At 34.5% G+C, this 23,361-nt stretch overlaps 4 protein-coding genes across 5 annotated transcripts; 3 read left to right on the top strand and 1 right to left on the bottom strand.

The window, feature by feature from the left end:
* The first annotated feature begins 230 nt into the window (after positions 1 to 230).
* On the top strand, positions 231 to 5,130 carry LOC125826995 (uncharacterized). Its single transcript, XM_049506351.1, has 10 exons — positions 231 to 554; positions 1,421 to 1,486; positions 1,672 to 1,852; positions 2,890 to 3,086; positions 3,198 to 3,248; positions 3,852 to 3,943; positions 4,048 to 4,109; positions 4,335 to 4,426; positions 4,680 to 4,784; positions 4,893 to 5,130. The coding sequence occupies exons 1-10, from the start codon at positions 270 to 272 to the stop codon at positions 5,034 to 5,036; spliced, it is 1,275 nt and encodes a 424-aa protein (XP_049362308.1). The 5' UTR covers positions 231 to 269; the 3' UTR covers positions 5,037 to 5,130.
* A 4,805-nt stretch (positions 5,131 to 9,935) lies between these two features.
* On the top strand, positions 9,936 to 12,384 carry LOC125826997 (myb family transcription factor PHL11-like). 2 transcript variants are annotated; one of them, XM_049506353.1, is made up of 6 exons: positions 9,936 to 10,308; positions 10,818 to 10,894; positions 10,984 to 11,047; positions 11,302 to 11,380; positions 11,652 to 11,721; positions 11,891 to 12,384. In XM_049506353.1, the coding sequence occupies exons 1-6, from the start codon at positions 10,158 to 10,160 to the stop codon at positions 12,299 to 12,301; spliced, it is 852 nt and encodes a 283-aa protein (XP_049362310.1). In that variant the 5' UTR covers positions 9,936 to 10,157; the 3' UTR covers positions 12,302 to 12,384. The 2 variants fall into 2 exon arrangements, with proteins under 2 accessions (XP_049362310.1, XP_049362311.1); XM_049506354.1 differs by having other exon boundaries at positions 10,143 to 10,308; positions 11,305 to 11,380.
* A 1,532-nt stretch (positions 12,385 to 13,916) lies between these two features.
* On the bottom strand, positions 13,917 to 17,820 carry LOC125826984 (putative disease resistance protein RGA4). The gene is made up of 2 exons (XM_049506340.1): positions 17,387 to 17,820; positions 13,917 to 16,450 (listed from the first exon to the last, which is right to left on the bottom strand). Exons 1-2 carry the CDS (start codon positions 17,817 to 17,819, stop codon positions 13,917 to 13,919), a joined length of 2,967 nt encoding a protein of 988 aa, XP_049362297.1. The 5' UTR covers position 17,820.
* Positions 17,821 to 19,420: 1,600 nt separating this feature from the next.
* Positions 19,421 to 23,123, top strand: LOC125826996 (uncharacterized). Its single transcript, XM_049506352.1, has 9 exons — positions 19,421 to 19,531; positions 19,700 to 19,846; positions 21,055 to 21,102; positions 21,211 to 21,250; positions 21,383 to 21,483; positions 22,128 to 22,320; positions 22,409 to 22,507; positions 22,752 to 22,869; positions 22,981 to 23,123. The coding sequence occupies exons 1-9, from the start codon at positions 19,463 to 19,465 to the stop codon at positions 23,099 to 23,101; spliced, it is 936 nt and encodes a 311-aa protein (XP_049362309.1). The 5' UTR covers positions 19,421 to 19,462; the 3' UTR covers positions 23,102 to 23,123.
* Positions 23,124 to 23,361: the final 238 nt, after the last annotated feature.

The raw sequence follows: 23,361 nt of genomic DNA, 5'->3' as shown, positions 1-23,361 counted from the left end.
GGGTAGGTGTGGCCCAATACGTTGACGGAAATGATATTTTTGAGCCGAAATATAATTTAAGGGTATGTTTAAGCTATTTCGAATAATTTAAAGATAATTTTAATCCTTTTCCGTACTTAAAATTTCCATAATCCAAACTACCCGTTTCTCTTTTCAGCTCCAAAGTTGGTATAAATAAACTTTCAACTCAAAAAATTCACCAAAAACCCCAGCTAGGGTTTAAGGGTTAAAGCTTTGTTTGGTTCCAAAATTTTCACAGTTACTCAACAATGGCTACTCTCAGATACTTGCTCTCCAAATCATCAATGCCTCTAGAACTCAGCAATCCTTTCCATCTTCATCGTTCTAACAACTTCCCTCACATTTCCCAATTCCTAAGAGCTCTTAACTCTTTTGTTTCTAGAGAATTCCATTGCCATTCACCTAATTCTAGAAGTTTCTCCACTTCTCCTGAGTACGTCGCCCAAGACTCTGATTCTTCCATTGCAGCCGCTTTGAGTCTTGATAGTCGGGTTCCGGCGACTGTTATTACTGGTTTTCTTGGCTCTGGAAAGGTTCGGGGAATCAAGACTACATTTTTCTCACATTTTTTTAACTTTAGTTATGGTGACTTAAGTTATTGAATAGTAGAATGAAACAGATTAAATGAAGGAATATGGATAGGGAGGAGGATTCATGTAGCTGAGCTCAGGTAGCTCGGAATTGGGGCGTAGTTTATTGTTTAGCAAATTATTGAATATTAGAATGAAATAGTTTATCTAAAAAGGTTCTTTTGTAGTATGTTTTTATATAGTTTTCAAAACATGTAAATTTTATTCACAGCGAGAATTATATAAGTTGATTCGTGCTCTGAATCCGTCATTTTGTGAATTTGGCGAAGGAGGGTAGTTCATTTCGGTTCAGGAAGTAAAATCTCTCATGCTCTTGAGGTTTTCACATTCTCATCTGAACTTGCTTTTAAAACTAATTGTATTCAATGGTCAGTTATGGAAATGTTTTCCTCCTTTTCTTTGTTTGTGCTAGTGGTTGTTGTGTTATGGTTTGAAGAAATTATGGCACTTTGCTGACTACAAATGCTGGAAAAGTTTATCATGTATGAGTAGACATTGTAATCCAGTTACCACAGATGTGTCTTCAATCCCATGTTTGCTATAAGTTTCAGATAATGAAATACATTAAGTGAAAAGTCAAAGGTTAATGAAATTATGCCCAACGCAAAATTAGAACTAAATGATTTGTTTTGTTAATATCACACCCTGTTTTTCCTTTCCGGTTTCTTTTTGAACTTATAATTACCAGGAACGTAGTGAATCTCTATGTTGAATTGAGATATCTGAATTACTTTGGATATAGAAGATGTCGTGATTAGTTTACTTATGAGAAATGTCTCTTTCTTTTCCTTTTATGGATACCCTGGCAGACTACTTTGTTGAATCATATACTGACATCTCAGCATGGAAAGCGGATTGCTGTGATTGAAAATGAGGTATTCCGGGGTCTTGTCTTATCCAGTTATTATTGTTAAAACTTTTATAACCTAAGATGGTTCTTTTAGCATTTAATGGATGCCCATGCCCTTTGACTTCCCATTTTGCATTTAATTATGTTATGACTAGTAAATTTTGGATTATCTGCATTCACTCAGATTTTTTTATGGCTGATCCAATGCAGTTTGGTGAGGTGGACATTGATGGCTCATTGGTTGCTAGTCATTCTTCATCTAACGAGGAAATTCTCATGGTTAATAATGGTTGTCTATGCTGTACTGTACGTGGTGACCTTGTTAAGATGCTTTTGGAACTCGTTAAGAATAGGAGAGACAAATTTGATCACATAGTTATAGAGACAACAGGTATGTGAAACTATTTAATAAAATGTAATTAACTTTGTTCTCAAATGTTCTCAAGTGTACTTGTGGGCTCAATTTTGTTAATAAAACTTCAAGAACATCTGATTACAAAGTACTTATCAAAAGGGGAAAAAATCTGATTATGTAGTTTAGCACTTGCAAGTCACTTCAATACTTAAATAGATAACTTTGCCTGGTATAAGCAGGTCATCTTATGAGAAATAGCTAAGGTTCTTCTATAAAGTATGTGAAAACATTTTAATAGAGGGTTATGTTACCTTTCTCAAAGCATTTTAATGGAGGGTTCTTTCTTAATCTCTTTTATTGACTTGGATGGATTAAATTTATGTGCCTTAAGCAAATCCACGTAGAAGTAGATTTGCATTAATCCAACTGGTAGCTTGTACTGAATTGCTTCCTTCTCCTTCAAACAATGTTGATGCAGTGATAAGAGTGGGAAAAAAGAGGGAAACATATGCATATGTAGTGTTGGTCTTATGTTTTGATATATTGTCTGTTCCTGATGGTGATTCAAATGAAATTCAGATGCCTGGGACTTGGAAGCATGTAACTTCATTTAATTTGCAATGACTACTGCAATTTCGTTTATTTCTATTATCCCTCTGGTCTTTCACTGTATTGCATGAAGCCTTATTAGGTTTGTTGTAACTTCATGGATAACTTCAATAGCACTCTAAGTGGTCTGGGAAAGTTAATGTCCGCTAGCATTCCTGACAGAAAAGTTTTTCAATTTTGCCAAATGTTGCTTACTAGCTTTCCGAAATGAACAATCCTTTGTAGACCCTCTTCCTCACGGAGAGAAGCAGGGCAAAGAAAAAACAGAACCACGAAAGGTGGGTTTCTGTAGTTTAGCCCATCATGAGGCCCCTGTAAAATGCAGACTAAATACTAATTATGCATCTTGGTCTGACTAAATCATGGCAGCATGTTTTTCTTTAGAAATTGAAATTCATAACTCATCTTTAGTGAGTGTTAATCATCTTCCTAACTGCTCCTTTGAGTTGCTACTTGTTTTCCAGGTCTTGCAAAGCCTGGTCCAGTTATTGAAACATTTTGTTCTGATGAATTGGTTTCAAGACATGTCAAACTTGATGGAGTCGTTACATTGGTTGATTGCAAGCACGCCTTGCAACATTTAAATAAGGTAAAACCCAGATTTGTGTCGAATGAGGCTGTTGAACAAGTGGCTTATGCAGATCGTATTATCTTGAACAAGGTAAGGAAGCTTCTAGCTTTTACTTGGTTACTCTTTTCCTTGCCTGCTGTAGGTTTAACCAATCTTTGGAAGCCTATATGTCAGCTTATGTTCTTCTGATTATGTTGACAGATAGACTTGGCTACAGAATCTGAGCTCGAAGTGTTAACAAAGAGAATCAAGGTAGAGTCTCTTCTTTTTTGGTCTTAGTTGTCTTTCTTCTACAATCGCAGTGCAGGTAGTTGCTCTAATATAAACATGACTTACATTGTTGCAATATGTTTATGTATGAATGATTCAATGATATTAAGCTTGGAATTACCTTCCAAGGTAGGGGTAAGGTCTGCGTACACCCTATCCTCCCAGACCACTTGTGGGATTACACTGGGTTTGTTGTTGTTGTTAAGCTTGGAAATTGCCCTCTTGCTTATGGTGTTTTAAGAACTAATTTACTTAATGTGAAGGAAGAATTTCTTTGTTAGGCTCTTCCCACTGCATTCTTATTGTATTGCCTTAATTTCTTCCGTTATGTTTGTTCCAATATGACTTGGTAATGCATTTTGAGCTGCTGCAACCTCAAACTTTTTTTTAAAAATAATAATTTATGTGGCATCTGTTTATTGTTTCTAATAGTTTTGTCAGCTAGGTAAACATCTGTATAGCCATTTCTGGTGGATATGCAATGTCTACTCCTTGACCCTGTAGCTAGTTATATTTTCCCCTTTTTTCGATTATATTTATGACTCCATTTTTGAATACAAAGTCTTGATTGCCGTGACCTTCCAGCATATCAATGGAATGGCACAAATAAAGAGAGCAAAGCATGGGGTGGTTGATATGGACTTTGTTTTGGGAGTTGGTGGCTATGATCTTGACAGGTGATTCTGCTTAAAGAACTTTTCCTTAAACTGTTCCCTTTCCTTGGCTCAGAATGCTATTTTGAGTTATTGTTTCTGAGATTACAAGTATGCTTGCTTTGCAGAGTTGATTCTGAAGTTCAATCAGAGGGCTCCCACTGTGGGCACAAACATGAAGATGGGCATGGTAGTGAATAGTGATTAACTTTTCGTAACATTTCTTCTTTGTTCTCCCTGTTCTTTCCAACGTCTCCCCGACTCTCTCTGTTTTCCTTTCTTTTTTTTTTAAAAGAAAGATTTTTATGTGCATGAGTTGTTCGATTCTTTTTTATTACTGCTCTGACTTTTCATCTTATCAGAACATAAACATAAGCTCCTTCAGGTTTTTGATAACATGCCTCATTGTTTGCAGAACATCACAAGGGCCACCATCATGATCATGTACATGATTCTGCTGTATCCAGTGTTAGTATTGTGTCTGAGGGAACCTTAGATTTAGATGAGGTATGTGCTCTTTCTTTCTTTCTAGTTAGCTTCTTATTTTTTCGTATCATTATCTGATTATTGTTGAGTTACCAATTTAACCGGCCACCGCAAGGTTAAAGTCCTGCGGCTCTGGCCTAATGCAACACTTGTTGATATTTTAACAAGGCTTGCTCTACTTTCACTTTATAGTTGAAAATACTTCCTTGTCTATGTTTTGCCCAATTTTTTTAATATTTTGTATGAACAACATTTTACTGGGTATGCGATCCAGGTTGATGATTGGCTTGAAAGACTGATTGAAGAGAATGGGGATGACCTGTACAGGATGAAAGGGGTTTTATCTGTGAGCGATTCTGAACAACGCTATGTTTTCCAGGTTCTCATCAATTTCGTCTTTGTGGTATTCTTGATCTTGATGCTCGGTCATTCTTGATTCTGATTTTGATCCTTTTTCTTGCTTTTCTTTCTTTGAACTTTTGGAAAGGGGGTACATTCCATTTTAGATGGATGCCCAGGCAAGACATGGGAACCAAATGAGAAGAGAATAAACAAGTTAGTATTCATAGGCAGAAACCTAGATGAAACTGCACTAAGAAAAGGTTTCAAAGGCTGCTTATGTGAGGAATAGATGATGGACGCATGTTATCCACCGGCAAGCTATAGTTCAGATTGAGCATAAATGCATACTGATAGCCATAACACGAACCCTATGAAACTGTGAGAGTTCATTCTGTGATCGATATAGAATATGATCTCATGTGATACTGTCCTCTTGTATCTTGGTTCCGTTTGCCAATTTCTGCCTCGCCCCATCTCCATTTTCCTCTTTCGGGGTCCTGTATCATGTAAAAAAACGGTTGCGATGAATCATGTACTGTCTCGTTTGAAATGTACATTCAAGTTAATTTATTCTTCCTTCATGTTTTCTCCATCATTCTCTGTTTGTGTTCAGTTTGTGCTATACATGCTTTCCCCCTCAAATAGTTCAACATTTGTTAGCAAGTAAAAAAGGTGTTATTTTGAGCCTGCATAGTGCTTTTTGCTGTAAGTCATACAAATGTCATCTTTAGATTACCTGGATTTAGTCTTCATAGCATAGATAAAAATCCTATTCCTGCACTCTATAGGAACTCGGGATGCTTCGTGTGTTAGACTGTCTTTGTAACATAGATAAAAATCCTATTTGGATGACACTGATGTGATCAATGCAGTAAAAAGAAAGAGAGAGAAGGTACTAGTAGCAATAAAGGATATGGGAAGATCAAAGGGTAAAGGTCGGGTGGTCAATAAAGTAGGTTAAGAACCATGAATTCTCGCATTCCTATTCAGGTCAAAGAAACATTGTAATTGGTCTCATTGCTGTCAATAATATTCTAACAAGGCATTTTCTTCTAGTTGTCTTGTGTATTTTTTTCTTGCAAGAATATTCTTCTGTCATCCTTCCCCTTTTGTTCCTGTTCCCTTCTCTTTTAGCTGCAATATTCTTATTAAAAGTGCCATTTTCAGTCTGATTTCTGAGCTTTGCATTTTTGTTCTTCCATAGAAAGATAATAATATTGAGATTCTTTATAGAGTAAAATAAAGAGAACAGTATGCTACTCTAATATCTATTGTTTGATAAAAATTTACTTTTCATAGAATTAGATACTCCATTCTTCTTGAAAAAGGTGTTGACATTCAATCTCCCCCGTCCCAAAATAAGTATTGCTTTAGCTCATTCATGTTTACCAAGAAAAATAATAAATGTCAGGTGTAGTTTACTAAGTTAACCCTATTTATTAGGTATTTTTTGAGAATTCAAAACAATTACTACTATTTTTATCTTGAATCATTAAAGCGACACTATCAAACGTTTTTCTATTGAAGTGACACTTATATTGAAATGAATGAAGTATTATTTTTAAATCATGATTATAGACTGCACACATTTTTTCTCATTTCAGAAGTTCCAATAAATCTTACATTCACTAAAAATTAGTATTCAGTAGAATTAGTTGAGGTGAAAAAAAAAAACTAGCTCAAATATCACAATTATTAAAAAGAAAAAAGAGAACTAGTACAATTTGTTTTTAGGGAGAACATGGGCAAGCTGGCTGAAATTTATACAAAAGAGAATATGTAATTGTGTTTGTTTCTTAGCCTTTAACTCATAAAAAGCCAAAAGATACATAAGACAAATTTATATTTATATGTAAATAGAGAAATCTAACGTGGAGTAGGTAGATTTAAAGATGAGTCTGAAATCAAAAGGGCAACAAACTTTTTTGAAAATTTCAAAAGGGCAACTCAATTAATTATGAAATCAAAAGGGTAACAATTTTTAACACTGTTTAAATTAGATTTTTTAAAACGAGGCTCAAATTTCAATGAGCCTTGTAAGGCTCAGCCGCCAATGAGCCTTGCAGGGTTTTTTTTTATATAAAAATATTTTCGTTTTATTTTCTTGTTTGTTAAAAGTCTAATAATAATAATAATAATAATACGTAGTTGTTGATATGATGTATAAAGATAGTTTAGACCTTATTGCTAGCCATTACTTTGTGGCTTTTCAAACGAACTAAGTCCAATAGTTTAGACCTTATTTACTACTTAGTTGATATTTTTTCTCTTCAACTTTTTTTTATGTGAAATTATAATTTGGTTTATTCACTTGCAGAATAATAAAATTCAGCCTTCTTTAGTCATACTTTATTTTGGTGGAAATGCCCTATTGATGAATATGTTGAAAACATGAGAAAAATTATACTTCATAGCAAGGTAAAAATACAATATACTCTTTAAACAATTTATAGTAAACATGAACCGTGCATATATGTTGGAGTTCGAAAACTTCAAAATAAAGTATGACTAAAGAAGGCTGAATTTTATCATTCTGCAAGTGAATAAACCAAATTATAATTTCACATAAAAAAAGTTGAAGAAAAAAAATATCAACTAAGTAGTAAATAAGGTCTAAACTATTGGATTTAGTTCGTTTGAAAAGCCACAAAGTAATGGCTAGCAATAAGGTCTAAACTATCTTTATGCATCATATCAACAACTATGTATTATTATTATTATTATTATTAGACTTTTAACAAACAAGAAAATAAAATGAGAATATTTTTTTAAAAAAACCCTGCAAGGCTCATTGGCGGCTGAGCCTTACAAGGCTCATTGGAATTTGAGCCTTGTAAGGCTCATTGAAATTTGAGCCTCGTTTTAAAAAACCTACTTTAAATGGTGTTAAAAATTGTTACCCTTTTGGTTTCATAATTAATTGAGTTGCCCTTTTAGAATTTTCGAAAAAGTTTGTTGCCCTTTTGATTTCGGACTCATTTAAAGATGATCTGATTATTAATTAAATACAATAGAGTATAGGTTGTTGAATAAACGTACGTGGTTTCTTTTTATTTTTAACACTAGTAAAATTACCCGCACTTTCGTGTGGGAATTTAATATCACGGAATTTATAAAATAATACTTAAAACCTACCCGTCATTAAAATTAAAACACTATATTGTCTTACATACAAGATTATGTAGTAACAAACATTAATACTGTAAAGGAAAATAAAAATTATTACATCTTATCATTTATCCTTAATAACATAAGCATAAATTAATGACTGTAAAAATACATACTAGGATCTGTACACAAATATTTAATTGTGAAGAAGAAGAAGAAGAAGAAGAAGAAGAGTAGGTTCAGAATTTTCGTTGTTTTTAAATGAGAGGAAATCCCTCTATTTATAGACAACAAAGGGTAGTGTGAACAACTGTTTATTGTGCCTTATCGGAAATGTTATAACTATTTGGAAAAGTTGCAACCCTTCGAAAAGGTCACAACTCTTCATTAAAGTCGCAACTCTTCATAAAAGTCACAACTTTTCATAAAAGGCACAAGTTTTCATAAAAGTCGCAACTCTTCATAAAAGTCGCAACTCTTCATAAAAGTCGCAACTTTTCATAAATGTCACAATTTTTCATGAAAAAGGAAAGCTAGTTTTGGAAATAAATAAATTAAAAGTGAATTCTTGTTTGTGGTGGCGCCACGTAGGCGGGCGTAAAGTTCTCTTTTATATATATATGATTTAATGTAATATAGTTTTATTAAGGGTAAATCCTACTACGAAACTACACCAAATGACTTTGAAAATGAGAATATCGGAATTTTTTTTTTACGAAAGATGAATTTAGAATTCTAAGTCTACAAATTTGTACGATGACTTTAAATCAATATATAATAACAATAATTGAGTTTACGATAAATATTTATCAACATTTCATTTGTTAGTAAACTAAGGTTACTAAATTCAGGTGAATTCATAACAAAAATAAAAATAATATATATATGGACATTTTCTTAACTAGAAAAACAAAAGTCAACTAGTAAATAAATCATTCATGAACAAATTAAAGTAGCAACATATTTATAATTTAGATTGCTAACTTCAGCTATTAATTTCCAAGAAGGAATTCAAACGGGTTTTTGTCGACATACATTATGTAAAGGAAATCGTCTTATCCTTGTTTTCCTCGAGCAGTAGTTGAATGCACAATGTTCTTGTCTTGACTTGACAAAACAAATATGGTCTTTTAAGTACAATTAAGTATTCTATGGTGAGACACATCATCACTTTGCATGATTTTAATTTTTTTTGTATCTTATACTTCGATTTTTTTCTCATTTTATTTTTCATCTATGTCGAAAAATCATTGTAAAACACCAAATTAAACTGTCCGAAGTTAAAAAATGGAATCCAACCACATTGAATTAGTTTGATTTGGTATTCGCTGCACACATTTTTAAAATTGAAAATTGAAAAAATTTAACCGAAGAACTGAATGTCCACCCTGATAAAAATTTATTAAAATCCCTATTATTTCCACGTCTAGAGGACTATCACCAACTATTGGTTAGTAGTATTTGGGAGTACGTGGCACGTGATTGTACTAATATTCTCTTTTCCTCATTCTTCGCCGAATATTCCACGCTGTCACCTACGTGTCACTTCTCCATTCGCTCCCATCGGGCCCACACCTCCCAAAATTCCCATCACCGACTACCACTGTTGAGTAATAAATTCATTTAGTTACCTAATATTTTGTGGCGGAGTTATAAATATTTCTTCTTTCTTCATTTATTTTAGGATCTTGAAATTGAGTATCTTGAATACGAAATCATCTTTTGTTTAGGACGCTTTAGTCCAATATAGAATTGAATGTGAAGTTGTCTTTTGTAGGGATACTTCAGTCCAATATAGAATTTTTTGACATTATCCAAATTTAATTGGACTCTAACATGAATGTGAAAGGAAAATAAAAATACATATAGCTGAGCAACATGGAATCGAGTTCCGACATTTGCTTTATTAATAAAAATAAAAAATAAATATAGTTTCGGCGCTCATATGTTTCTTCAGATTCCACGCCGATCTTTCCTCTCCGTGTTCTTTTTATTTTATCAAAAATTATAGATTCCCTTTTCTCTGCAAAATTTAATTAATTTTTAATCACGTCTGCATGTACGGATTACTATTATACAAAGTTTTAAAGCAAATTCTTCTGTATTTGGTTTCTTTGACTCTTTTTATCGACCCCCAAACCAAAGAAAAAAGATTCAATTTTTAGTTGATCATTTGGTTCTTTTTCCACTTTGGAGTTGTTGAAACTGTTTATTTTACTTGATAAGCTTTTTGGGTGTTTAAATTTAGTGTTTTTAGTGACTTGTGTAGGAGTTTTGAGGATTTTGGGGGTGGTGGTGGTTCATGGATAGGATGTATAATGGTGGAGGAGATATGGGGTATGGGTATGAAAATGGGGTGGTGATGACAAGGGACCCAAAGCCAAGATTGAGGTGGACTGCTGATTTACATGATCGTTTTGTTGATGCTGTAGCTAAGCTTGGTGGACCTGATAGTGAGTTGCTGTTTTTCTTTTGTTCTGTTTTCTTACATTTGTTATAGTGTTAAATCAGTAATGGCACCTAAGGGTGTAGCGTAGTGGTTAATAAAGAAAGTTGTTCGGTATATGTGGTGGTGGTGGTGGGGTAGCATGTACATGTGGAATTAGTCAAGTTGTGCGCAAGCTGACTTGGGATTGATGTAATGTAATTGTTTCTTTTAATGGGTGATAAACTTTTTACATTGTGGAGTGTCATTATAAGATTTAGTTGTATGTGGTTGTCAATAGGCATGGATTTATTATGCATATTTTTGCCATAGAATTAGTAATCTGGTAACTAAATACAACTTAGAAATGAGGTCAATGCTAAAGCGAAGAGGTTAGATTACGTCCTCCCCATGATTCTCACGGGAACAGGGCTTTTTGGTGTACTTTCTCGCTTGTACTGATGAGTTAACAATGTGTTGGATTTGTGGTTTCTGTTTAAGAGTCTGCGATGTTTATTAAAGGCCTTGAATTTGCAGAAGCAACTCCCAAGTCAGTACTAAGGTTAATGGGATTGAAGGGCTTGACATTGTATCATTTGAAGAGTCATTTGCAGGTAGAGTCACGCTTCTGCATCTCTATTCATTGATGTTTTTGCCCTGTCGAAAACTCATTAGGCGGTTTTCTCCCTTTTTCATCCTGCAGAAGTATAGACTTGGACAGCAGACCAAGAAACAAAATGCAGCAGATCGAAACAGAGAGAATATAGGTAAGTTCTGGATGATTTTGAAAGATAATTGAATGCTTAACTGGAAAACAAAGTGGACATTGACCTTCTTTCTTAAATTTGTATTGTAATGCTTGATAGTTGTATTAAGTGCTATATTTAACATATAAATGATCTATCAGAGCCCCAAAAATAGTAAATTTTGTAATGCTTCTCCCATAGGTAACTAGAGTTTTTCATGATCCTTACATTTTATTTTGTAGATCTTGTATTACTCCTTATGTTTTTCACTGTAGCAGGGGAGTCCTTCGGACAATTCAGTTTGCTTTCCTCAGGACGGAGTATCACTTCATCAAGCATGGATGGTATGCAAGGGTAGGTGCCAGGAAATTCAACTGTTGGTTATACTTATACCGTCTTTCCAGTTATCTAGTATCTCTCCATGAGCGTTGAAACTATCTTAATTACTTGCCTCTAAAAATTTCCGTGAGAGCAATAGTGTCTCGAACTTCAGTAGTTTATAGATTTATATTTGAGCTGCATTTTCTCTGTTGAATCTTGAAAATTGGTTCAAGTGCAGTTGCCTACACTGGTATTACATTAAAACGCATTGTGTTGTTGCTAATAGATGCTTATCTCTTAACAGAGAAGCTCCAATTAGTGAGGCGCTGAGGCGTCAGATTGACGTCCAGAAAAGATTACATGAGCAGCTTGAGGTACACATTAAACCTTTTCTCTAGAAGAATTCCTAGTCCTAACGAGCAAAACCGCAATGATTTGTGAAGTAATTGTCCAAACTTGGTCTTACACCACCATATCATTCAACTTTAGTTCCTTGATATCGTATTTATTAGACCTCGTTTATTTTGTTTCTTGTTCTAAAAGGTTCAACAGAAGCTGCAAATGAGAATAGAGGCACAGGGAAAGTACTTGCAAGCAATACTAGATAAAGCTCAGAAGAGCCTGTCCACTGATATGAACTCTCCTAGTGCTGTAGACGAAACAAGAGCTCAGCTTACAGATTTCAATATAGCTCTCTCAAATTTAATGGACTACATGCACGGAAACAACGGGGATGAAACTTCTGCAGGTAAAAGGACACAAGATGATACTAACAAGGATCTACAAAGGTCTACATACTTAACGGAGGGAGAACAAAAGAAGATTATGAATATTAAGCTTGAAGAAACTTCCGTTAACTTCGATTTGAACTCCAGAAGTAGCTATGACTTTATTGGCATGAACTCAGCTGCATTGGAAGCCAAACAATTTTCAAATGGAAGATTGGAAATATAATCATACAAGGTCAAGATTATGTATTTTACTCTTAAGTGTACTAGGAACCCAGAGTTTAACTTGTTACATGAAGCTCTTGTTCTAGATTTTATTTCCCTCTCTCTATCTATGTAATTATTTCATTTGTTGCAAGGAAGGGATAATTTGTAGTACATGGAATTGGTGAAGCTCTTATTGAAGAAATGTTTTAGTAAAGATGTTTGTCTATAACATCTTTTTTAATTACTTCTATCCCTTGTTTCAATTTATTTGTCTGGTTTTAATTTGACACCAATTTTTTTTATTGCTTGTTAATTAATATTTATTAGCCACCGTTTGAAATCTAACTAAAAAATAGTCATATTTAAAACGGAAATAATATTTGGATAAAAGTATGTCTAACTACAACATAAAACTAATAGGGTGTGTTCGGTAAGAATTTCTATTTCTCATGTTCGGTTGGTTAAATATTTTGAAAATAAAAAGTGATTTTTCTAATAAAAGTAGACAATATAAGTTCTACTAGTGATAATATTTCACATTGATTGTCTGTCTTGCCCACCCTCCAACATACCTCATCTTCAACCCCAACTCAATGGCCTTCATCCCCATCATCCCACACCCCTACCTCCCTACTACTCCCACCTCCTATATCAGTTATCTAAATTATATATAAATGCTTTTAGGATGATAATTTATTTTATAGTAATCTTCTTATAAAATATTTTTCGTGAAAAATATTTTCCTCCCTCCCGTACACAACAATAACAACATACCAGTAAAATCCCATAAAATATGCCTTACTATTACCTCTCCGAAGTAGAGAGATTATTTCCTAAAGACCTCCGGCTCAAATAAATCACAACAGTAATTAAAAAAAAAAAGACAGTGAAAAAAAACATGACAACTAATAGTAAAACAATACAGAGCATTATACAAGGAACCATAACAACAATAAGAAGAAAGTGTGATCACCTAAACAAAGAGCACCACATATAGTATCAGATACCAAAATCTAAATACTACTACGACCGATACGATTCTAAATACTATCACCATTCACCATGCCAAATACATGATTAGATTAGTAAAAGGACAACTCTCAACTACCTCCTAATTTTCTAAGCTTATTCATGACCGTCATACCGTCCTACCCTCCTACCGAACACACCCCATAGGACATAAATATGGTGTCAAAGTGGTGGCCTATAGTTCCGTCACGTCACACACTTGGACCATCAGTTTCATATTGTTGTGACTTTTTATCATACTACAGTTACTACCTATTTGCGTGTGGGTAGGTCCCTCCATTTCATTTGCTAAAATTAAACATTTAGACTCAAAATAAAGTTTAAGATAAGGACATTTAACACATAAATTAAGTACCAACAACACATTCTAGAGTCTTTCAATTTAGGACGGTTAAAATTAGAGTTTTCAAATAGAAAATTAGTACAATCCTTTTATATTAAATTAAACAGTAAAAAAAAGTCATGTTAAACGGATTTACCTTTTTTTTTTTTAAAAATGTTTCCTCACACAGTCAAACTTTGCTATAATAATCCAATGGCAGGAATTGTAACCTGTGTGGGAGACTGACAAAAAAATAACCCAAGAAACAATTACAAATAACTCACTAATATATACTCAAATTAGGAATGTGAGCAATTTTGTGCCAGTCTTCTCCTATTTCCTTATCACAGCGCTTTTCCACTTCTGGACAACCGGTTACTCCAAAATTTGTGAGGGCTGTTAGGTGCTGCAATCCCTCGGGTAAACATTCTAGCATCTTACAGTATTTAACGAATAACTGTGTGAGTGAAGTTAAACCTTCGAGCCCTTGTTCAGGGAGGCTCTCTAGTGAGTCACAACTTTCAATTTGGAGACGCTTCAAAGCATTGAGACTAGTCAGGCTGGTAGGCAGCTCTTTGAGATTCTTGAAGTCAAAGAGGCTCAAGTATTCGAGATTTGTAAGACTTGTGAACATCTCTTCTGGGAGTGAAGTCGCTCTGTAGTTAGCACCAATGCGGAGGGAAGTAAGAGTGCTAAGATTAGATATGGATCTCAAACCTCTTGCTTTTGTGTTGCCGTGAACTTCTAATTTCTTGACAGAAGAAAGGGTTGGAAAAACAAACAGAGGGCAATGTAAAATCGCCATCTCTTCGAGCATGGGGAATTTGTTTTCTCCTTCCTCTTTCACCAATCCTTTCAGATTACGGAAGAACCATATACGAAGTTTTTTCAGGGATGGAAACCTTCTTCTTGTGGAGAATCTAGAATGGACATCATCCTCGTCAACATACTCCACCTCCGCAGACCCGTTTTGTAACTCTAGACTTTCTAGACAAGGCAGCTCCCCAAAGGGTGGTAAGCACAAGCAGTTTTTGCAGCTTTTAATTCTAATAGAGATGACCTTCTCCAAAACTGAGTGATTTATCCAGCTTGGAAAACGGAATCCTCCGAAGGCAATGATCTCTAAATATTTCAGATTGGGGTGTGGTTTGAGGGCTTCAAGCACTTTAACTTCTTCGGATTCATATCTGTTTGGTCCATCGTTATCCCAACTCATGCTTAAAGATTGCAGATTTGCTTTTGCAGATAAATTGGCTTCTGCATCCGTATCGTTCTTCGCTCTCTCAAGGTGTGTGATTGAAATTGAGCCGCAGAGATTTAGTTTTTTTAGTTCACCAAGTTGATAACCTTTCTTGCTTCCCACAATAAAGAAACCTAGAGTCTTAAGGCATGTCAACAATCCTATCCTTGGTGGAGTAGAAGTCAATGGACAGCCATCAAGAACAAGATTTCGGAGACTACTAAGTTTACTTGTTTGTTTTGGCAAACAATTAAGTGAGTAGCAATTATGTACATCAAGAGTCTGAAGATTTTGAAGCTCGCACAACCTCTCTGGAAGACTTCGGAAATTATTGCGAGACAGGTCCAGGTATCTTAAATGTAATAAATCTCCAATGGAAGAGGGTAATTGCTCAAGTTTTGAGTAGCTTAGATTAAGCACCCTTAACGAGACAAACTTTTTCAAGAGCGAAGGAGAGTAAGAAGACACCACTTCAGCGAAACCAATGGACATTGTTTGCTTATAATCTTTGACATTTATTTCGCGGATATTGCTGCTTGATGTGCTTGCCAAAAACAGAGATGTAGCCAAATCATGGATGAGATCATGTATCTTGAAATAAGTATTACCGGATTTAACTTCAATCTCTTGGAAGAAAGACCTCAAGTATAATTCATTCCATACTTCATTACCCACATACTCTAGCTCCAAGTTTCCCTTTGATAAAAGAAAACCATGGGCCATCCAGAGAGTGATGAGATTTTCCTTTATCATTTTGGTGTCCTTTGGGAATACTGCACAATACGCAAAGCATTGCCTCAAATCAAGTGGAAGGTGATGATAACTCAGTCTTAGAGCAGGCAAAATAGAACTTTCATCTTGAGGCAGACTCCAAATCTCATTATCTCTCACATGTTCCCATTCACTCTCTTCTCTCTTGAAGCGTAAAAGACCACCAAGAGTCTTGGCCGCTAAAGGCACACCACCACATTTCTTCACAATCTCCTTTCCAATGGCCACTAGATTAGGATTTGCTTCTCTTTGTTGCCCAAATGCGCGTTGCATAAATAACAGTAAACTATCATGTGGAGACAAATTTGACAAATGATATGGTTGCAATGTTCCCATAATTGATCCAACCTTTTCAAGACGAGTAGTAGCTAGAATAGAAGCACCTCTTGCTCCAACATTTAAGACTGCTCTTAACTTAGCCCACTTCTCTAGATCATCATTCCAAACATCATCTAAGACAAGCAAGTATCGTTTTCCATTCAATAACTCCTGGAGCTTCTTCTGATATGAAGCCAAGTCCTCGACATCAGGAGAACTTCTTTCAATATTTCCTACAATTGTCTTAATTAACCTCTTCTCATCAAAATTATCTGAGACACAAACCCATATTTTTGGATTGAAATGCTTAGTCACTCTCTCATCATTGAAGATCATTTGGGCAAATGTTGTCTTTCCTAGTCCCCCCATACCAATTATAGGGAAGACTGGAAGTTCTTCGGCAATATTAATATTGTTTATCAGGATTTTCACTATCTCATCCTCCTCTTTGTCCCTTCCGTAAACTTTTGGTTCAGTTAAAACAAAACCTGTTCCAAGTAGTGTGGATACAAAGAATTTGTTACAATTGAGCTCATTAGAATGAGTCAGCAAGAATTATAGACAAAACAAACATTTAGACAGGAATGACAGATGGGGTGGTGCAGGGCAAACCCACACAAACCCACCCCAACACACATAATTTGCTTTTTTTTTTAATGGAAAAAATCCTGGATACTATCCACGCATATTGAAATCCTTCCCAGCAGAACTATTTTCCCCTACTTTCTTCATAACAATTGTTTTTACAGTTTAGACTGAAGTTTCATAACTCACAAATGGTAATCTAAAATAGACCCATATCCTAAAAAACAAACTTTTTTTTTCCTCATATGAGAAATACTATGAAGAAGTCAGCCTCAGTATACTTCTTATTTCTTTGCTTTTTCCTTTTTAGACTGTAAAATTTGATAAAGAAAATAGTTTAAACAAATATTAATGCAAAAATGAATCCAGACCCCTTACATTGTTTAGTGCCACACAAATTCAAACTTGCAAAAGCAGATCCAGACCAAGTTTTAAACTTTCACTAGAACATTTTTTGGACAGACTGATATAGAATTGGATCATAATTTAAAGGGCATAGTTCATAAATATGCCTTTTAAATTGACATCAGCTGACATCTATTCCCTCTAATTGTGCACACGTAAATACTTAAACTCGTATAAAGTTGAGCAAGTAGACATATGTGTCCTGCACGACATAGCCATGTAGAACACCAAGTAGGACGCGTGTGTACCTGTTCAACTCTATACAAATTTAAGTACCTACTTGTGCAGACTCAAAGTTGAAGTTGCGCCCCACACCTGTCACCTGCACACCTCCAACCCCGCCCCATTGCCATCCTACTGTAGATATCAGGATGAGCACACGATGTGGCAACAAATTGAACATAAACTAAGTTACTATTACTCAGTACTCACACCTGTTTCACGCGTAGCAGCGGCAGCTTGTCTCTCTGTAATTTTTTCAAGGAAATGAAACTTCCTTCTTTCCTCAGCAATTGCATCTAGTTTCTCCATTATCTCTTTCATCTTTTTCCCAATTTTGTGACGGAAATTGATAATTCCTGGATGATAAAACCCTAATCGAGACTGCTTGAATCTTATTGCCTCATTTTTACATTCGCCCAATAAGTCATCAACTTCATAGGCAGCAGAATTGAGTTTCTGCAACCAATTCTCAATTGCCTTGTCCTTCAATTGCTTCTCTTGAGCATCTTGAAGCACAGCTTGAATTGTGGAAAACACACTCGACAGCTTTTCAAATTCCTTTTCGAAACCGAAAAGCAATACAAGTTTCCCTCCTATGAAAGAATTGAGATTTTTTAGCAGAACTTGAAGAAAAGCTTCCGCCATGTATTGAATCCAGTAAAGAAATATTGACCAATTCAAAGTGTCTGGTTTGCTCAGCTGAGCAGTGTGTGGACTTTATATATTTCATGATAACTGCACATACCAACAATTCTCCGTACCTCTGGTTGACTGGCTGAACTTGTCGGCCATGTTTTTTTCTTTTTCTTTTTTTACTAGGTCTCCTCTTCCTTTGAAAAAATCAATGTTTTTTTTTATATATATAAAAAGAATATATCAAGATTTTTTCGTATTAGCATGTCATGTAGTCATTGACTTTTGGTACTTGATATAAATCGAATGTTATTGTAGTTTTTACTTTTGATATCTCGCACATCATCAATTGTATACTTTATTTTGATTATCGTACTATTTTGTTAGTTCATGATGTTAGTTGCTATGTTTTCTAAACTGTTTTCTTCTTTGTACATGAGTGTCTTTCAGAAACAACATCTTTACCTCCATGAGATAGAGGTAAGAAGGGGTGTACATAGGTCGGTTTAGTTTGTTTTTTTATTAAAAAAAACTTAAATCAATTATGTTGGTTTATTAAATCTAATAACCATATCAAACCACATAAAGTTACGTTTTTCGGTTTCGGCTTTAGTCGGTTCTTTCATTTTTTTGGTTTTTTCCAACTATACGGTGTTTGAAAAAGAGATCAAATATATTTTCACTTACTTGTGTGATAAGTTAAACTTAAAAAATGTTAAACAAATAGAAATCTTTGAAAAGACGATAAAATTCACATGAGTACAATTTTTCTTTTTGAAATATCAAAGTTCAATATGTTAAATTAATAAGATCAAAGGCTACAATCAAACTGAATACAAAAAGAAATATTTACAAAGTAAATTGTTAACTACGAATTTAAAAAACTATAATAATATTATTGTAATTTCTGATCTTAGTACAAAATAAAATATTTACAAAGTTTTACAAGCCCAAATTTGAAATAATATATATAAATATTGAAAACTATAAACTAACTAAAAATATATTAACAAAGTAGATTATAAATAATATTTTTTATCGATAAATAAAATAAAATTATATATTTATATTATGTCGGTTTGGTTTTGGTTCAATTTGACTTTTTTCTTTGAATACCAAACCAAACCAAGAGTGATCGGTTTTTTTTCCAATGCCAAACCAACCAAACCAAACCACAAATCATTTTTTTTCCGTTTGATTTGGTTCGTCGGTTCGGTATGACTTTACGGTTTGGCTTGTACACCCCTAGTGGTAAGATCTGCGTACACTTTACCTTCTCAGACCATACTTATGAGATTTTACTGAGTATGTTATTGTTATTGCGGTCTTAAATATTTCATGTGAAAATTTAAATCAAAAAGCTTAAAAAAAAAGTGAAACAAACATTTTTTTTTGTAATGTACTAAAAAATCAAATATATATCTTTCAAAATAGGAAAGGAGATTATAAGGTGGACAATCAAACCTAATCGATAAAGTGAAAATTTAAACCGACCAACTAACTAAGCTACTAAAATTTCTAAAAAAAATACAATAATTATGTATATTAGCTAATGGATATAAACTTTTTTTCATGGCTTATAAAGAGGGGAATAAAACTTTATTGTTAAATCTTTTGGGTCCTTTTTTTCTCTCACCTTGTGGTTAGAATTCAAAATGTGGTTATCCACTTCCCCAACTGCATTGACAGTTGCTGTTTCAGTTCCTTCCTCTCTTACTCCACAGGTAACTTTTCTCTAATTTTGTTGGGAATTTAGAATATTTTCATTTGATAAGTTGATTACTTTGTATATGTTGTTTTACTGTTAAAAAGAAAATCACAATTATGCTTTCTACACAACTTTTTGTTTTTTCGATTTCGATTTCTATTGATTTTTGTGGATTATGTTGTAGGATTTCAGCTGGAGAAAGTTTAAATTGAAGAGAAATGTGAAGATTTCAAGAAATTTTGAATTTGCTATCAGTTGTTCTGGTGATAAAGCTGTTTCAATTGGGTTTGATGTGCCATTCCCTAAGGACTACACTGAATTACTTCAACAAGTATTCATTCTATTTGCTTTTTCTCCCCTTAAAATTGTGGGTAGGGGAAATGGGAGAAGGGATTACAAGGTGGGGGAATTGAACCCTCGGACTGACTGAGCTACTAAGATTCTCCACTTTTTACACTCACATTACAACGAAAAGTTTTTTATTATAAAAAAACCCCCTTTTCCACCAAGTTACTGTTAACCATACTAGGTTACCATTTCATATTTCCTTAACTATTGCAGGGAGATTAAGGTAATTATTTGCCAAGGGCGGAGATAGAGTATTACTTATGGGTTCGGACAAACCCAATAGCTTTTGCTTAGACTCTATATTTGTATTGGGAGGTCCATTTAATATGGATACATACTTAATTACAAACCCAGTAACTAAGACAGGCTATGAATTTGGTGGCAAGTTATGAGCCCGTAAAATTCAAATCTTGGCTCCACCTGTTTTAGTTGTTGCTATCTTTCTCTAGATAAAAGTATAAACTACTTTTTGTCTTTCGAATGTTTGCCGTGGTTTCTGCTATATCACTTTGATTGCCTTCAGAAATGGGAATTCCATCCCGACTTGACAAAAAGTGTGTCTATCCATACCATGCAACTCTCATGCTGCCTTGAGAAGACTATTTTTTGTGTGGATTCTTATCTCAAAGCCCTTATGAACAGGCGTTGTTGTGCGCCTACAAGACTGACAAACCAATACTTGCTTGAATTCCTGAATATAAGCTGATGTACTTAGTCTTCTTGACCTAACTGGTTCTTACTAACTGTAAATTTCTCATAATTGAAGGCTCTTATCCCTCTTACTGCAAATTCATATATTACATCTGGAAATGTCAAGCTACCGTTTGTACCTTTTTATGCACATCAAGATTTATGTTTGTAAATGTGCAGCTGAAACTTTTATGCGGCTCTTATCAACTGCCAAATCTGTCCACTTTTGGGGCTTAAAATCGGAATGTAGACAATAAGTGAAAACATGATTAAACACTCACTAAAAAACATAACAGTTCATGTCCATTATATGATATTTTTTTGGTTCTAAAATTCTTGAAATGTATGTACACTACCACTCTAAACTTTTTCTATTTCAAATGTCCATTTTATGAATAATGCTTATCTTGTTGCTCATTGCATACTCATTTTATTCACTTCACTTTCTTAAGTCTGTGCTGCAGTTCTTCAATCATAATTCCGGAATTTCATGATTAACAGGCTAAAGAAGCAACTGAATTGGCATTGAAGGACAACAGACAACTGATGGTCAGTCAAATTTCCCTGTATGTCTTCAAGTGATAACAACACTTAAAAGAAATAATACAGTATCCATACATTCCGTGGACTTAAAGGGCTAAAACTTTCTTGTACCAGGAAATTGAATTTCCAACTGCTGGGTTAGGTTCTGTACCAGGTTATGCCTAATTGTCCTCCTTACTTGGCAGTTTCTCCTGATTTGGGCATGTGAAGATCGGTATAATCTACACTAGCTCACTGATTTCCCATTCATGTCAGGTGATTTTAATCTCGTGTTAACTATCAACAGGTGACGGTGAGGGTGGAATAGAAATGACTGGAAGTATACAACTAATACGTGAGTTCTGTGATCTCTTGGTTATACCGGAGAAAGCCACAAAAACCAGAATTGTAAGTCTCTGTTTCCGAATGAATTTTATAATATGCACTGTGAGTCTCGAAAAGGCTCTCTTGCTGGTTATTGCTCTTTTCATTTGGCTTACTCCACTTAGAGACAAATATACATTCTATTGGAGGAAACAATCATCTGGCAGTTCGGAAAATAAATAAGGAAAATTTTAACCATAAAAGAAGTACTCAGAAAATTAGCGGGGAAAAGCTGTTACTTAATCTTTAACTGTTGTACTGTACTGCATAGAGTGTGGGCTTAATTCTTCTATTTGCCACATTATACAAAATAAACCAAATTTCGGCTATTTGCAGAGTCCATCTCTGTTGTGTCCATGCATGAGTTTTGCCGTTGTTAATTATTTCTCTATATCGCAGCATCAATCTACCTTGATTTCTTGTTTCGCATGTAAGCTGTCATTACAACTAAGACAAGAAGCTGAAGATGTTTCATGTTTATGTTAAACGAATGGTGCTACAAAACTAGCGGTGGTGCTTTTTCCTCTTATCATATTGCTCCGTAATAGTTTCATCTTGTTGTTCTTCAAAATTAGTGTTCCCTGTTAATGTTTGTGATCACCTCTTTTCCCATTAAGCTCTTTTACTCTACCAGGTGCGATGTATCAAACTTGCATTAAACCTTTCAGTTTTTCCCGGAGGCTAATGAAGTGAAATTTGCAAGACAATCAATTTTTGGAGGAGCATCTTTTAAATTGGACTATTTGACAAAGCCTTCTTTTTTCGAGGATTTCGGTTTCACCGAAAAGGTCAAGATGGCTGACCGTGTCAAGCCAGAAGATGAACTCTTTATAGTTGCCTATCCATATTTTAATGTCAATGGTAACATCTAACTCTTGCAACTTAGAGTACATCAAGTGATTAATTTCATAGAAATGTTATGATGGCATAATTTATTTCTGCAATGTAGAGATGCTTGTCGTGGAAGAGCTATACAAAGAAGAAGTGTCGAACACTTCCAGGAAACTGATTATATTCAACGGAGAGCTTGATCGAATAAGATCTGGTTGTATCCTTTCTTACCACCAATTTTTTTTCCTTTAATCTGATCAACGAATAAATATTCCTTATTGCTCTGCATGATTGTCTGCATATTGTGGCAATGAGTAACTTGTTGCACCGGAAATAGGATGGACATCGTACTATATATATATATTTCTGCCTTTTAAGAATTACAGAGAAGAAATGAGATCTTCTTAACAATTGTTCCATGTTAAGTTACTGTATTCCCTGCTATCTTTGACAAAAATAAGATTATCCACCATTCTTCTATCCGAAGCTGGCTGCACTATCCAAGACTCTTTTTCCTAAGATGGAGACGGTATATTATATTCACAATTTTAAAGGACGAAATGGAGGAGTCCTGTTTAGGTAATCTCTTTTACCAAAGCTTCAAATGACTGAACTATTTGTTAGATTGTTTCGTTATCACTTGAATGTTGCTCGTTTTCTTTTTTACTTTGACTGTCTTTTGAAAACTAGGTGTTACCCTGGTCCTTGGAAAGTTTTCCGAAGAGTAGGAAGTACCTACATCTGCTTGCATCAGCAGGAATCAATGCCATCCTTGAAAGAAGTTGCTTTGGACATCCTTCCATCAGCTTGATTGTTTTGTTTATAAATTACACGGTGAAATTGTTCAGTTTGCCTTCTTTCTCCTGTAATTTGAAGGAAGAAAAACTTTTCATATCTGTGTTCTTTTGTGACCTATGTTATTGCAGAATTCTTAATTCATGCTCCCTTTAACAGTGTGAATATGTTGATTTCGTTACACTTGTAATACATATGTATATTAACCTTCAAAATCAAGTTGTTGAACACCTTACTATCAGAAACTTACCAATTTCTGATGTCCCTTTCCGTCGG

This window comes from Solanum verrucosum, unplaced genomic scaffold (assembly GCF_900185275.1).
Source record: "Solanum verrucosum unplaced genomic scaffold, falcon-dt-bn FXZP01000060.1, whole genome shotgun sequence".
NCBI classification, from domain to species: domain Eukaryota; kingdom Viridiplantae; phylum Streptophyta; class Magnoliopsida; order Solanales; family Solanaceae; genus Solanum; species Solanum verrucosum.
The sequence above is the reverse complement of the archived record's forward strand: the minus strand, read 5'-3'. Positions and strand labels throughout refer to the sequence as shown.